The 14688-nt window shown below is 44.6% G+C and overlaps 1 protein-coding gene across 1 annotated transcript in view; it reads right to left on the bottom strand.

Annotated features, from left to right (window-relative positions):
- Positions 1 to 14688, bottom strand: part of Dock2 (dedicator of cytokinesis 2) — a 444551-nt gene that overhangs the window by 59192 nt on the left and 370671 nt on the right. The window contains exons 31-32 of the mRNA XM_021175778.3: positions 9123 to 9223; positions 8974 to 9032 (exon numbers count right to left, since the gene is read on the bottom strand). Coding sequence (XP_021031437.1) covers positions 8974 to 9032; positions 9123 to 9223 — 160 coding nt within the window. The remainder of the gene's footprint in view (positions 1 to 8973; positions 9033 to 9122; positions 9224 to 14688) is intronic.

Below are 14688 nucleotides of genomic sequence, written 5' to 3'. Positions count from 1 at the left end.
TTCAAACTTGAGTGCAGTAATAGGCAGAGGGTAAATTAGAAGTGTCAGATAAGCCACCTCTGTGAGTGCGGATGTTGCTTATGCAACAAAGGCCTGTAGAAGACCAGCGGGCACCAGTGCGATAGGGATATATTTAAAATGTTTTAAAATAAAGGACGGGCACGCTGTGGACTGGGGATTTTTAGATACTTTTGACCTGTTTTCTCTGTAGTCTGTTGAGATATTTGGGAGACAGGAGAAAGAGGAGAAAGGGAAATGTTGATCTTTAAATACACCATGATTACAATGGCACTTACACTGATCCAAAAAGAAATTTTTATTCCTTTATTTAAAAAAAAATAGTGCGTTGAAAATTTTCATTTAAATAACTGAGTGCATGGATTTGTATATCTTTATATACATAGACACACAAACTCACAGAGAGAATGCATTTGTAGCTAATTGAATAGAAACTCATTCTGAAAAAAAAAAAGAATTCTCGTTCAAGAAACACCTGCTGCTTGCTGTATGAGGGGAGGAAAATGAGGACAGGTATTGGTTTGAGGGTTCTTTTTATATAATAGATGCTGGATATCACTGGGTAGAGACAGCAATTAGGAAAGGCGTTTAAAATGTCAGCCGGCTAGCTAATGTCAGTTAGGAGTGCCGGGCGGGGCCTGTTGGTATTGAGAGTTCAGGAAAAGTCTAGGTATGGATGCAAAGGAGTCCTGTGTGTCCTGCCCCAGGGCACGCACTCAATTGAACACTGAGAATCTGAGGTCACTAGGAGAATGAGCAAGAAAAGGATGATAGGGAATCTGTGGGGATCTGTCTGAGAAGGAAGCTGATCTCAGGAGGCTGATACAGGACAGAAGTGGGTGGAACTATAAGGTTCACTACATGCTGTCACAGTCCCCAACATGTACAGCAGTAGGGCAGGTTATGACTTTTTTGGATGCCAGAGTCTGCTAGACCTCCTGGGGACTTACCAGCAAAGAAAGCCTCACTCTGTTCAAAGGGAGAAGCATATATCTTTTCACCTTCAGCTTGGAAAAGCATCCCACAGCACTGGAAGATGCCTGGTCCTGCTTCTCAGGCCTATGGAGTCTCTGGGGCTAATGCCCTTGGCCAGGTCTCAGCACTCTACTCCATGGCTTTGTGGCACTGAGCACACCACTCAACACCCCCTTACCTACAGAATCCCATTGTACATGATAGAAGATTGAAAGGGAGAATGGAAACGTGGGACTTTTCAGTGTCTGGTGCCTGAGGGAAGATGGTGTGTGGAGAGGGCTCAGCACTACACTGGGTTCTAGGAAGAAGAGCAGATGAAAAACTAACATTCCACGATGTGAAAGCCAGTGAGCTTTTTCATGGAAACTTACAGAGTGTTCAACTTTTTAATTTAAACTTTACTTCACTTTTATTGCAAAGAATTAACCAGGGAGAGGATTGGGGTAAATTTTCCTCCACTGCTATCACGCTCACAATCTTCCATACTGTTCTTAAGCCCACTGAATGCAGTCTAGTCCTCCCCCACAGATGTGTGCAAATTTGACTGGAGGCCTCTTTATGCCCAATCTACCCCTAGCACCTGCCTTCCCTCCATAGCCTGTCTTCTGCCTCCCAGTGGACCCTGCCTCTTCTCTCTTGGTCTTTCACACATGGTAGCAGCCTCACTCCCCACTCTGAGTCCCTTTCCACATGTCCCCCTGAGAGTAAACTCTTAGGCAATCTTTAGAGCCCTACGGTTATATCTAAATGCTGTGAGCCATGTGTCTTTTGAACACTTGAGGTACGGCTACCCAGAGGTAAGTGTACTCTAAGCATACAAAAGTCTACACAAGAATACATTTTTCTTTTTAAATCTTAAGAATGTTTTATGCTGAGCTGGTCATAGTGGTGCATGCCTTTAATCCCAGCACTCAGGAGGCAGAGGCAGGCAGATTTCTGAGTTTGAGGCCAGCCTGGTCTACAAAGACTCTGGAATGTGAAGTTCAATAGAGACCATTCCTAGTTTGAAAAAGATTACGTTTAGGATATTCAGCTATACACTGGTACAAAAAATGTACTTTATGAAAATTATCTTGACTTTTATTTGTATTTATTTATAAATATTTATTTACTGATAAAAAGAAATGTATTATTTCTTCTCAGTGCTGGAATCAAATCTGGGGCCCTGTAGAAGTCAGGCAAGCACTCTAGCCCTGAGCTCCAATCCCAGCTCTGTATTTTGATTTCTGAAGATGGATCCTTTTTTTTTATGCCATCCAGGCTTCTCTCTTGATGTCAGGCTGATGCAGAGAGCTCCCAGCAGCCTCACCACTAGGAGAAAAGCAGCCAACACTCCAATGTGGGGGGCTATTAAGCTGGGTGAGGGGGTTGGAATGTATTTTCCACCTACAATGTTTTTAACTTATGATGAGTTTATTGGTATATAACCCTATTATAATGTACATTTGTGGAGTTAAAACTAATTAATTGCTCATTTTAATTTTTTCCCTTTCTTTGTCATTTAGAGCAGGGTCTCCTATAGGCCATGCTGGCCATGAACTCCCGATGTAGTTGAAGATTAAGTTCAATTTCCCGATCCTCCTGTCTCCACCTCCTAAGTACTGGCATTATACACAAGAACCACCATGTCCAGGCCTTGTAAACAATCTGTTAATGTAGATACTACAGCGTTTAAAACAAGATACATGACCCATATTCTGTTTCAATAGGACAGGTTTATAGAAGGAAGAGCTTTTGGCTCTTTCTTTTAGGGTGGACCATGACTAATGTACTTTACAGGGTCCTTGTAGACACTCTGTGTGCCTCAAGTTTCTATTCTATAGTTATTGCACCTTTGCAGACATTAATTAAAGAGATGCAATCAAGAGACCAATGGTAAACTCCTCAGTACTATGGGTGCGTCAGTGATACCGGGTTTCTGTCGCTGGCCTGTTTTCAGTTTTAACCTCATCACTAGCTTAGACTGGATTCCTGCTATTGATGTCATCAGTCACCTCCAACTGATAACTTCAAACACATTAATTACCTCATCCTCCTGGAGATCAGAAGTCTAAAATGGGTTTCACTGTACTAAAAGGCCGATGTACGAACATACGCGAATGAGCTCAGAAGTCCAAGGAAGACTCTACTTTCCTGCCCCCTTCAAGCCCTTACAGCCTCCTTCCATTCCTTGGTTAATGGCCTCCCACCTTCATCCTTATAGCAGCTCTGGATCTTCCTCAGATATCTCTGGTTCTCACTCTCCTGCCTCGATCTTCACAGCTGAGGACCTTATGATTATATTAGGCACATCTGCATAATCCAGGGTACTCTCACCACAAGCATCCTTAATTTGCTCACATGTATATGCTTTGCCATTTAAGGTATCATGGTCACTGCTTCTGTTAGTTAGTCTTCCCACAACTGTGCTCAATATTTTCTATTACTCGTACAGATGTATGTATGGATGTGCTCTCTAACCCCATTCCATGTTTCTTCTGGGAAGTCTATCATCCCAGCTTGTCTAAGAAGTGTGTTTGCTCAGGCTGCTTTCCTGGAACACTCACCTTGCTGCAATCTTTGCTTCAACTCTGATGTGGACTACTTACTCTCTGATGTGTTTTAAGAGCCGTTTCTGGGTTGGAGAGTTGGCTCAGTGGTTAAGAGCACTGATTGCTCTTCTCTCAGAGGTCATAAGTTCAATTCCCAGCAACAAATGGTGGCTCACAGCCATCTGTCAATGAATCTTCCAATGCCTTCTGGTATGTCTGAAGACAACTACAGTGCACTCATGGTTTCTGTGCCATATCACTCACTTTAAACAGCGATCTTCCAAATGTCCCCACCTAGTTAGTGGTTTTTTCCTTATAGAGTACGAATTGTGCTTTAGTTCCCTTAAACCTTCCTATTATTTTCTGGAGCTTAGCACAATGCTTGGCTTCTCGGGAGATGTATAAAGAGAAACAGCCCGGTTGTTCTCATGCACTTGCTGGGAGTGGCCATCCTACACATGTGGCCAAGATGCCATTGTCTTTCTTTCCCATGGTGACTGTTTACACATAATCTGGACATTAAACCAAGGGAACATGGAAAGATTAAATACAGAGTCACTTAATAAAACAAGCATTACCAGATGCCAAGCAGAAAGCCAGTGTTAGAATGCTATACCATTGGCGTTAGTCCAGGACTCCAAAACACAAAATTGCAGAAGCCGGTAAACGGCTGGGCTCCTAACAATGTGTAGTCTTCCTCACCAAGAACTCCCACCACAGGGCTCCTCTCCCAGACCAGCATAGACTCGACCATGCACACACATACACCCAGGAGAATGAATGTTAAATAACCTTCAAGCCTGAGCTGAGCTCTACAATTAGCTCTCTATAATCACATGGATGCTGCGGATAGTCCTAATGAGAAGAAGATCCTGATGCTGGGCCTCATGATTGCTGCTGGCATTAAAGCACAATTTCAAATACTAACATGCATGATGATTTACTCATTATCTGTAGACTCTGAAAAACATAGTTAGTTGGCTCTTTCACATCATTTGAAATCGTAACTCTTTGGGAAAAAAAATTATTCATACGAACATCAGAGTTGGAATCTAAAGACAAATTCTTCTAACTGCTGCTCAAGGAACCATTTGTTGTTGACCCTGGGTGTTCTCTTTCTGCTTCTCCTGACCTATAAAACCAGAGAGCCAAATTAGTTGATTTATGAGTTAGGGGTGAAATGGAAATCTGGCTACCTACGCTAACCCAAAGCCCTCATTTTTCCTCCTTAAGAAAACCTCAGAAGATGGTCAGCTTGGAGTTGTGAATCACAGAGGATGGATCTTAGAACCATCTCCATGCCTGGGGCTGTCCCTAAGGCATCAAGACAGTTACTGCCTCTCCAGCCATCATACCATCTTCCAGAAAGAAAGAGGGACAGAATAATGAAGCACTATGCTCTTGAGCCTACTTCTAGCCCCTCCCCTTTCCTCCATTCCCCTTCGCTCTTTGAAGAAATACTTTGCTGAAGACATACAAGTATATCTCTGCAGATATTTTCATGGGATGGATGTGGGTCACATGGCCGCCACCTACTCCAAGACATTGTTAGCTGAGCAAATTGCAATGCTGAAAAAAAAAGAAAAGAAAGGAAAGGAAAAGAAACAAACAAGAACATTATCAGCATCCACTCAGCTGGGAAGAAAAGGAGGATAGCTACTGTATGGGCAATCAGCGAAGGCTGCTCCAGAGAGCTCAGCTATTCAGTGAGCCGCCCTTTAAAGCCCATCATTAGCTGTGTAGTGGTCTCAGTACACCAGTCCCTAATGAACTCAGAGCTTGGGCCTGGTGTGGATTATCAAGCTAATCTCATTAGTGTGCTAACACCAGAATCCCACAGAGCAACAGGGTAGGATGTCAATGAGACAGCCATTCGTCCTCCCTGCCTCAGATTTCAGCTCCTAATCCTGAATGAGACATGGAAGAAGGCAGCCATGTCACTAATGAAGGAAAGCCTGCTGTGTGTGTATGTGTGTGTGTGTGAGTGTGTGTGTGTGTGTGTACATGCACACACGTACATACCAAGAAAACCCCTTTCGACTGATGTACTTTCTTCTTCCCCTGAAGCCTGACAAGGAGGCAAAGGGTGGTTCTTCTGTCAAAACTTCCTTTGATTTTTGTTTCCTTCAGCAGACATCATTTGTCTGAACAAGGGGACCTAAGGAAGGCCAATGCAGTGGCATTCTCTGGGACAAGATCTTTAGCAGAGTGCTGTGGGAATACAGCCTAAGATGACAATGCCAGAGGCCACACCTAGCCCCCTTTGACACATAGGGTGGCTTGGGCCTCTCTGTTCTTACAATTGTTCTTCAGAAACTCCTTGCTATCTCAGCAAACAGCATCTCCAAGGGCAGTCGCAATCAATGGCTCTTTTCTTGCAGCCTCCAGATGATAGGTCTTTTAATTGTGCTAATTCATTCTGCAGGCATTTTGAGCAGCAGAGGCTCTGATGTCTCTGAGCAAGCACTCCTGCCAGCATGTTTGTTTGGTTTCCACCTCTAACCCACTAAATGGCTAAGTGTGAGTTCTTTTTCCTCTCTGAGCCTCGGCTTCCTCACTGGTAAAATAAGGGCTGGAGCATATAAATCCACTTTCCAATTATCCTCAGGGGTCTTTTGGGGCATCAGAAAGCCATTTATAGTGGCCTTTCTGCCCCACGATCACCTTAATTATAATATTTTTACTTTTATCCCATTTACTTATCGAGCAAGAGCTCTTTTTATTGGCCCTCAGCTAAAAATAAATGCTTGAAAAATGCTGGGCAATATGTTCTCTGAAGGGCCCTTCCAGCTCTGACAGTCTGTGATTCTAAGCAGGTGGAATATTTGGTAACAGCTTTTCATTCATCAGCATAATTGGGAGTACAAGACTCCCTGCCAAAACATAATCTATATCTAAATAAAATCTTCTGTGTGCAAAACAATGCAGTGAAGGATGTTCAGAGGAGAGCAGGCCGTGTGGAACCATTTGGGACAAACGAAGCAAAGCTCCTCGTTCTGCGATTCTGGCAGAGCCTGGGCTGTGGAGCAGGGAACAGAGGCCCACCGCAGCCTCAGCTAGTCTCTGTTGGTAGAAATCAAGGGTGCAAGCCAGAAAGCCGTTCTATCGCTGAGAACATGGAATATTTTGAAAACATTCAATTAATCATCATTGATATTCATACACTGGAAAATGCCTTGCAGGATCTAATTTTTTGGTTCCTTTTGAAACCCTTGGAAGATATGGTAGTGATGGGCTTATATTCCAGCCAGATAGCAAGCAGCTGAAAAGCTGCAGCCACTGACTGGTGCTCTGTACTGGAGCAGACCCGCAGCACTGTGCTCTTGCATGTGTCTACACTGGCAACACTGGCATTCTCTCTCTCTCTCTCTCTCTCTCTCTCTCTCTCTCTCTCTCTCTCTCTCTCTGCCTTATTGCAAAATAATAATGTTAGGATTTGAACACCCAATGTCCCCCACAGGCTCCACAATTAAAGTCTTGGTTTCTAGCTGGTGTCGACTATTTTTTTTCTGGAAGAAATGGAGACTTCAAGAGGCAGGGTCTGGCTGGGAGAAGTGGGTCTGTAGCTGTATTGGGGTGGGCCTATATTTTGCCACTCTCAACTCAATTATTTTCCATCATGAGGTGAACCTCATGATGTTCCATCTCACAACAGCTCCAAATTCACAGCGCTGAGGCTGGTGGACTGAAGCCTCTGAAACCATGAGCCAAGTAGAGGAATTTTCCATGTTGTTCCCTTGGCTATTTTGGTCATAGTTATGAAAAGCCAACTAACACAAATGGCAAGAGAAACACTGTATTTCTTACTTCTGATGGCCCTTTCCTTATCCAAAGTAGCCAGACAAAACACACAACAAGAAGATAGGCCTGTCAGATGTCATAATATCTGACAAGGTTTTAGGAGTTACAGCTGGGGAGAGCATCACCAGTCTCTTAGGGAATAGAGCCCAGGGAGATGCCCCAGTTCTCCAGTGTGGTCCTGTGGAAGTACCTAGGAAAACCAAAGGTTATCTATCCTATTCCAAATGTTGACAGTACCCACACTGTTATATATTATGGGTTATATAGCTCTCCTTACTTTACTGTTTAGGATTATTGCTTGGAGCCCACTTTGGGGGCCTTACTAGTATACACTGAAGTGAACTTTGATGGCAAAGGTGTACAGTACACTACAACACAATTAGGTTCCATCTTGTTGGGCCAGAGCAGGAATTGGAGTAACAATTACCACATGCATGTGTAGACCTCCATAGCTATACCTACCCCAGTCTTCACTCTAGTAACCCTCATAGGCACCTTGTGAGAGGTGTTATTTCTTTTACTTAGGGCAGGGGATGTTAAATTCTCTTGCTTGAGGCTTGCTTGTACACGACTGAGCAAGGCTCTGGGCAGGGCTGTGACAGTCTGTTTTGGGCCTAGGCCCTTTACTCTGTTTTAGACTTTGTGATCCAACTTGTGACACCACACCTCCATTCATCAAGTATGTAGTCTTAGCTGGAGTGGGCTGTCACCAATAACCACATGAATCAGATTGGGCAATCGACACATCGTACTGTACATTCTCCTACCAGAGATCAGACCTTACTCTAAACGTTATCCAGAAAATCTGACAGGGAACAGCAGATATGAAAGGTTCTGGGGAAGTAGGAAGCAAAGCCTGAGATGTTCATCAAGGTTAAACCCAAGAGAGGCACCCCCCTCCCCTTATAAATGCCTCTACAAAAGAAGGCCAGCAGCTAAAGCTTGGGCAGGGCAATCGTATACCAGGGAATCAAGAGAAAGCCAAATGTCAGAGATGGAAGTTTTCATTCTTCGTGGACATCAGTTCACGCACCCATCCATCTTTCACCCCAAATTTGGTCTATAAACAGGATTACTGGCTTCTGTTCTCCTGGAATGAAAATTACATCCCGAGAGTCCAACTGTTTGAGCTCAGACAAACAGCTCCCCCTTTGGATTTCCTGATCAATAAGAGAAAGCAGGGGTGGTCCTAAAGGATGGGATATGAAGTTTGAATAGTATCTCTTTAGTCAGACCTCATACAAAATGGTCAATAAGGTCCCTCTGCTTCCACCCCTCCCTTCAACAATAACCACAAGCCATCCCTGCAGCTCACTGTAACAGGGGCAGCTGCTGGACTCATTTCCTGGAGAATCCGTTCTCCCACCCTGTGAGGTTTGAAAGTATTTTATGGATCACATCACCCAAGGAGCAGGATGTACAATAGCTACCACCAATCAGCAGCAAGCATTCCTGGGATGCATGACAACAATTCTCACACCAGCCCTGCCTCCTTCTCTCTCTCATAAATTCCTGCTTCACTTCATAGGCCTTTGGGTCATCACACAGGCACAGACTGACATATGCTGGGAAAGACAGCATGAGGTCTGGTCTTAGGAGGGCTTGGACACATGAAGATGCACCTTTCTGGGCATAGGACTCTACTCACCAAGCTTGTACCACATATCACGGATGGAGAATCCTATGAGCCGTCTCATGTCCCCGTACCTGCAAGGAACAAAAATGGCAGCTTTTAACCCTATTCCAGAGTGTTTCATGAAGCTCCCTGCTCTCAGACAATCCAAGAATGCAACCTACTTATTCAGGATTTTGTTGTACTTAGCGTGTGTGAACTGCTCCAGCTGCAGAGAGTCCTGAGTGATAAAGGCAACTGCCAGATGAAAATAGTTGTTCCACAGCTGGAAAAAAAAAAAAAGAAGAGAACAGTCATGAAGAGGGTCTGAAAGAGCGGAGGCGCATTAAATGCCGGCTAACAGGAATAATTTATAAAGACGGCAAAAGTCAGAGGCGAGACCAGTTTAATTGTGTGCTCTGCAATTTTCTAACTGGCACGGACTCCGAAATTAACATCCTGGCCAAAGCCGGAACAATGGATGGATTTCTCTAGGCCCTGGCAGTGCCTCCCCTCTCTAACCACGGGATTGGTCAAGGAGAATTTTAGAGCTAGATTCTTGTGGCTGTGGCACTTCTGTTGTTTTGCTTTGTGAAAAGACAAATGACTTAGCCCAGCTGGGATCTCTGATGAGCAGGTTACTGTCCTGAAAGTATAGGTGTGTGAAAGATAAGGCTGCTCAGGAAGTCAGAACTTCACAGGGTACCCTCCCTGATCCACCTGACACCTTGGCAGGAGCCAGCCCACAATCCATTCTGTTTTAAAGCTTTGCACTTGCTTTCCCCTCTGTACGAAGGCCTTAATGCCTGGTTCTAGAACCATCAGGATCATCCCTTGGGAATGTTCTACAAGTACCAATTCTCTGGCTTGCCCAGATATGTAGAATCGCACCTTCTGGGTTGGGACATGAGACCTAGAGACTGGTGTGCCCAAAACTACTCAGAGTGAGGGTGTAGGGCTGGAACATTCCCTCTACCAGTTTGTTCTCTGCTGCTGAGTGTGAAAGCCAGGGGCGGAATCCACTCCCCCAGCTGTGGTGATACAGAGCAGAGTCATCATTCAACACGTGCATACACTCAAAAGGATGAGCAGGTGACGACAGTATTGATATGGGTCACAGACCAGAAAGATGAAGGTCCACAGTGGCTGTGCACCTCAGCAAACTCATCTGCAAAGTTGGGGTGACCAGACACACACTGCAGAGGACTGCAGTAAAGGCAACATGAGGCACCGTGCTCACAAGGGCACAAACCATGGTAAGAGCTTGCCGGTCTTACTCCTTTCTTAACAACATTTAAGTAGCTCCTTTTGTAGCAAAACACAGTCTGGCAACTTGGAAGCTCAAGGGAAAGTGTTTTAAGATGCCACAGGCCTGACTTGCAAAAGGACAGACCAGGCAGTAAGAGGGACCACCCTGCCATGGAGTCAGTCAGGTTCTACTCAAGCTGGTCCATCACAGCCTATAGATAGGCACCACTGCCAAGGTCACAACTGCTTAAAGCCAAAGCTTCCATAGGCCTAGAGTTGTACCCAGGGTGGGCTCCCCTTTCTCAGAGAAGAAGGGGAGGAAGAAGGGAAGAGGCTATTTGGGGGGATTGTTATCAGGATGTAAAGTGAATAAATTGATTAATAATATAAAAGCATCTTCAACAACAACAACAACAACAACAAAGCCAGTGTGCTGTTCTCTGCTTTTCTCTTTACCCATCTATATTGTGTCTCCCCAAGAGCAACTCAGTTCCGCTTTGCTCTCTTTTATTGCCACACAGTATTCTGATGTCAGGGTTACCTCAGCCGTACCCATTTATAGACATATTCCAGACACTTAACCTATTTATAGACATATAGTTTGGTCCTACTTCTCTTTCTTCATCCCTACTTACTGTTTTCATCCCTCCCTTGACCACTTTCTTCACAAGAACCTTTATCTATGGTGTACATTCCTAGGGCTAGAACCACAGAGCCACAGGATGCAGACAGGTACAGCCATTTGCTGTTTGTTTGTTTGTTTGGTGGGTTGGTTGGCTCTTCTTCTTCTGCTGCTGCTTCTTTTTTTTAAATTGTGGATGCTGTCAGGATGCTTTTCAGGGTTACAATCTAATTACCATTTCCACTGTCTGTCAGGAGCATGCTAGCCTACCTGTCTGAGTCTCGGCTCCTTCACCTGGAAAATGAGGATAATGGGCCCCAAAGGGTGTAGTTATAAGGACTAAATGAGGAAATCCTGCCCAGAAAACTCCCATGGACTCTTGCAATACAGGTTTAGCCATCAATTCCTACAGAAGCCTAACCCAGTACTGCACACTGAAGCAGATCTGCTGGCATCCGTCCTCATTACACACGATCCCCAGCACTTGTGACACATTTAAACTACGGAATTTACCTTCTATCTTCATTTCTAAATGTAAAGGCCATAGAGGCAAAGACTTCGTTTTCTTGATCACCTTGATCTATATGATGTGCAACTGCAAGTCTGACCTAGCTGTGTCGCAGCAGTATTTGTGGAATGAGTTCACAATGAAGGGCCACACTTCACGTGTATTCCTATGAACCGCCCCCCCCCAACCCCAGAAAGCTGGGATGATGTCTCAGTTGTTAAGGACATGGGCTGCTCTTGCAGAGGATCTGGGTTCAGCTCCCAGCATCCACAGGACACATAAGTGGCTATAACTGCAGCTCCAGTGGGTCTGATGGAATTTTCTGTTTTCTGTCAGTAACACACACACACACACACACACACACACACACCTACACCGACACGTATAGACACATAATTGAAAAAGTAACTTAAAAATCACATCCTTCTGAGAAGGGACAAAATTTGTATTTCTATCCACATTTAGACTAAAAAACCGAGGACCACAGAGAATGAAGCTGCTTTGTCCTACTGCTTAATGTGGCCTTGGGAGCCAAGTTGATCTAACTCTTGAGCTCTGTTGCTTTAAAAGGCTTTGAATTGAATTGCCACATCATCATGGTATAAAGTCACAGGTTCCAGTGGGAAGTTTAGATACGTGTATATCCCTGGGCCAATATCCACCACCTAGACACTCATCAATTCTCTGTGGCAAAAGTCTCTCCTCTGGCCACTTTAAGATATACATTGTTGTGCGTGCATAGGCTTTCTACTGTGAAGGACACCAGGTGCATCCCTCTTTCATGGCTGTAGCTTCGTAGATGCTGAACAGCATCTCCCATCTGACCCCCCCCTCCTTGGTCTCTCATAATTGTTATTCTACTTACTGCTTCCACAAAATTGGCTTTCAGAGATTCTACATATGAATGAACTCACAAAGTGCGTGTCTTTCTGTGTCTGGCTTATGTCTCTTAACATGATGTTCTCAGGGTCTATTTTAGCTAAGGCCAAAGGTAGGCTTTTATCTTCTATGGCTGAATAGTATTCCACTGAATATAAGACATTCCCTTTACGCATTGCCCTATTGGTGGACATGGAGAGTAGTGCCATGTTCCTCACAAAGTGCTCATGGCAGTGAACATGGGGATGCATATGTCCCCTTGGCACTAATTTCCTTTGGAGTCTATGCTCAGGAGTGGAATTGTACAAGTCTGTGAAGTGAATTAGCCTGGACTCTCACCCTGCCAAGGTGAATTCGTAGCTTCTTCTGGTCCATGTGACCTTACAAGAAGCCTAGAGCATTGAGTCCCAGCATCTAGAGAGTACCACTGATCTTAGCTTCCGGCAGAAATCACCATTTCTATAATGCCCAGGCCTTGGCTCCTCTAGAGTGGCATCCATAGAGCTGCTGCCTTTTTGCCCTTTGAATCACAAAGCCATCATTCAGAGGAGAGGTTAGGGCTAATCTCCTTTCCCCTGCTCTTGCTCTGGACAGAGGGAGCCAGGATAGAGGCTGCTCCTGCTGGTATCACATGCATAATACATGAGCCCACAAGAAGGAGAGGAGGGTGTTCCAGGCAGGGTACAAAGAACAAATCCATTCTCGAAGGGGGGAGGAAAAGATGAGGAAACAAAGAGAAGATTGAAAAATGACCCAGTTTTGGGGTACTTTTCACTAAATATCTGTGGAAGCCTCATTAGAAAAGAATTATTTGATTCTGTGTTCCTAGCTCGTCTCCATAGTTTACAGAAGCCTGTGGGCGTGACAGCCTCCGGCTATGTTGTGAGGATCAAAAAGCTGCTTCTCTGCTGGCTTGCCTGTCAAGAACTGACCTGAGTTCCTGGCCCTGGTGCTTATAATATCACTATGATCATTAGCATGATTACCACCACTACCACTACCATCATTACCACCAACAGCAGCAGCAGCATCACCGTTACTACCACCGCCACCATCATTATCATCATCACCATCATTAAAATGATGCTAACCAGGTAACATTTATTAAATGGTTCTTTTGTTGCCAGGACCATTCTAAGTGAGCTACATGAATCAATTCACCCAACCCTTATAGCTGCTTAAAGAAACAGCCACTAACAGCATATGCATACAACATTGAAGAAACCGAGCACAGAACAATGAAGTACTTTACCTAAGACCACACAATTCATAAATTTAACCTTTGCATATATGTCACATCTCTTTCCTAGGTATGTTGCATATATAATTTTTCTTTCAGAAACGTTTTATGAAACCGAAAAGAATGGCCTAGAGGACTGGAGCTGACCCTGTCTTGGGAAAGAGCTTCCCTAAGACCATGGAGGAGAGTGACAGTCAGAACAGCAGAAGGCTAGAACTGCTGACATCAGGGAAAATGACAAACCAGCTGGCCTTTGATGGTCACACACTGCCCCTCTGGCCCCAGGTATGTTGTTTCAAGCTGCCCTTCAAACACCATGGACATATCCATTTCTTTGAACAGGCTTGTAACAAATGGAAACAGCAACTATCTGCATGGGAAATGAAAAACCTTTCTCTTGGTTTTAAACGGCCAGCATGACATGTGTCGTTGCTCTGGGAAAGATATGTCATCTGGAGAGAAAGCCTTACCCAAGGCCATAGTGACACTCTGAATCTGGAGTGTGGTCATGGTCCAATGTGGAAACCTGCAGCATCAGCCAGCACAGTTTCTAGCCCCAAAGGCATTAAGGTGTTGATGTCAGGCTTTCTGTTCATGGATTCCAGGTCTTACTCACTCCTGCATCTTCAGAGAAGAAGCTAGCTAGCAGTGGCATCAAACTTGCAGGGTAGCTGAATGTCTGTGACAGTGACTTCTTATGAGCTGGTATATAAACTATGGCAGTTACTCTTGTCATCATGAACATTGGTCACTTCCGTCCCCAGAGCTGAATGCAAGGTCATAGGCAAGACCAAGAACCTCATTCAGAGAAGAGGGTCATTCTTGAAAGCCAACAAAGAGAGCTCAACCCATCTTCCCAGGAAGGTGCATGGCACAGGTCTCAGCTCAGGTGTCACCTCCCCCACCAGGCAAAGCACAGAGTGGCTATGAGCACAAGGCTTTTTACTCTTGTGTAACCATATTTTACCAGAAGGAAAGAAAACATGGACAGGATTGGAGGAATAAGAGTGATGATTTCAAACGACAGATAATGTCTAAAGAAACATCAAGAGACCTAGATGTGACCAGTGACTACAGAGTCACTAAACAAATTCCAAAGAGGAGCCAGGCAGGGCAGGCTCTGTAAAGAGGAACTATTCCAACAGCAACTGACTGATAAGATTTCCCAGCATGCTCCTAGGCTGGCAAAGTCTCCGGAGGTGGGAGGGCAGTTAGCATTTTACAGTTGTTATCACTCTGGTGCAATGACATCCT

Source organism: Mus caroli, unplaced genomic scaffold (assembly GCF_978045245.1).
Source record: "Mus caroli unplaced genomic scaffold, Mus_caroli_1 scaffold_13, whole genome shotgun sequence".
NCBI classification, from domain to species: Eukaryota; Metazoa; Chordata; class Mammalia; order Rodentia; family Muridae; genus Mus; species Mus caroli.
Note: the sequence above shows the minus strand (reverse complement) of the source record. Positions and strands in the feature narration are given on the sequence as shown.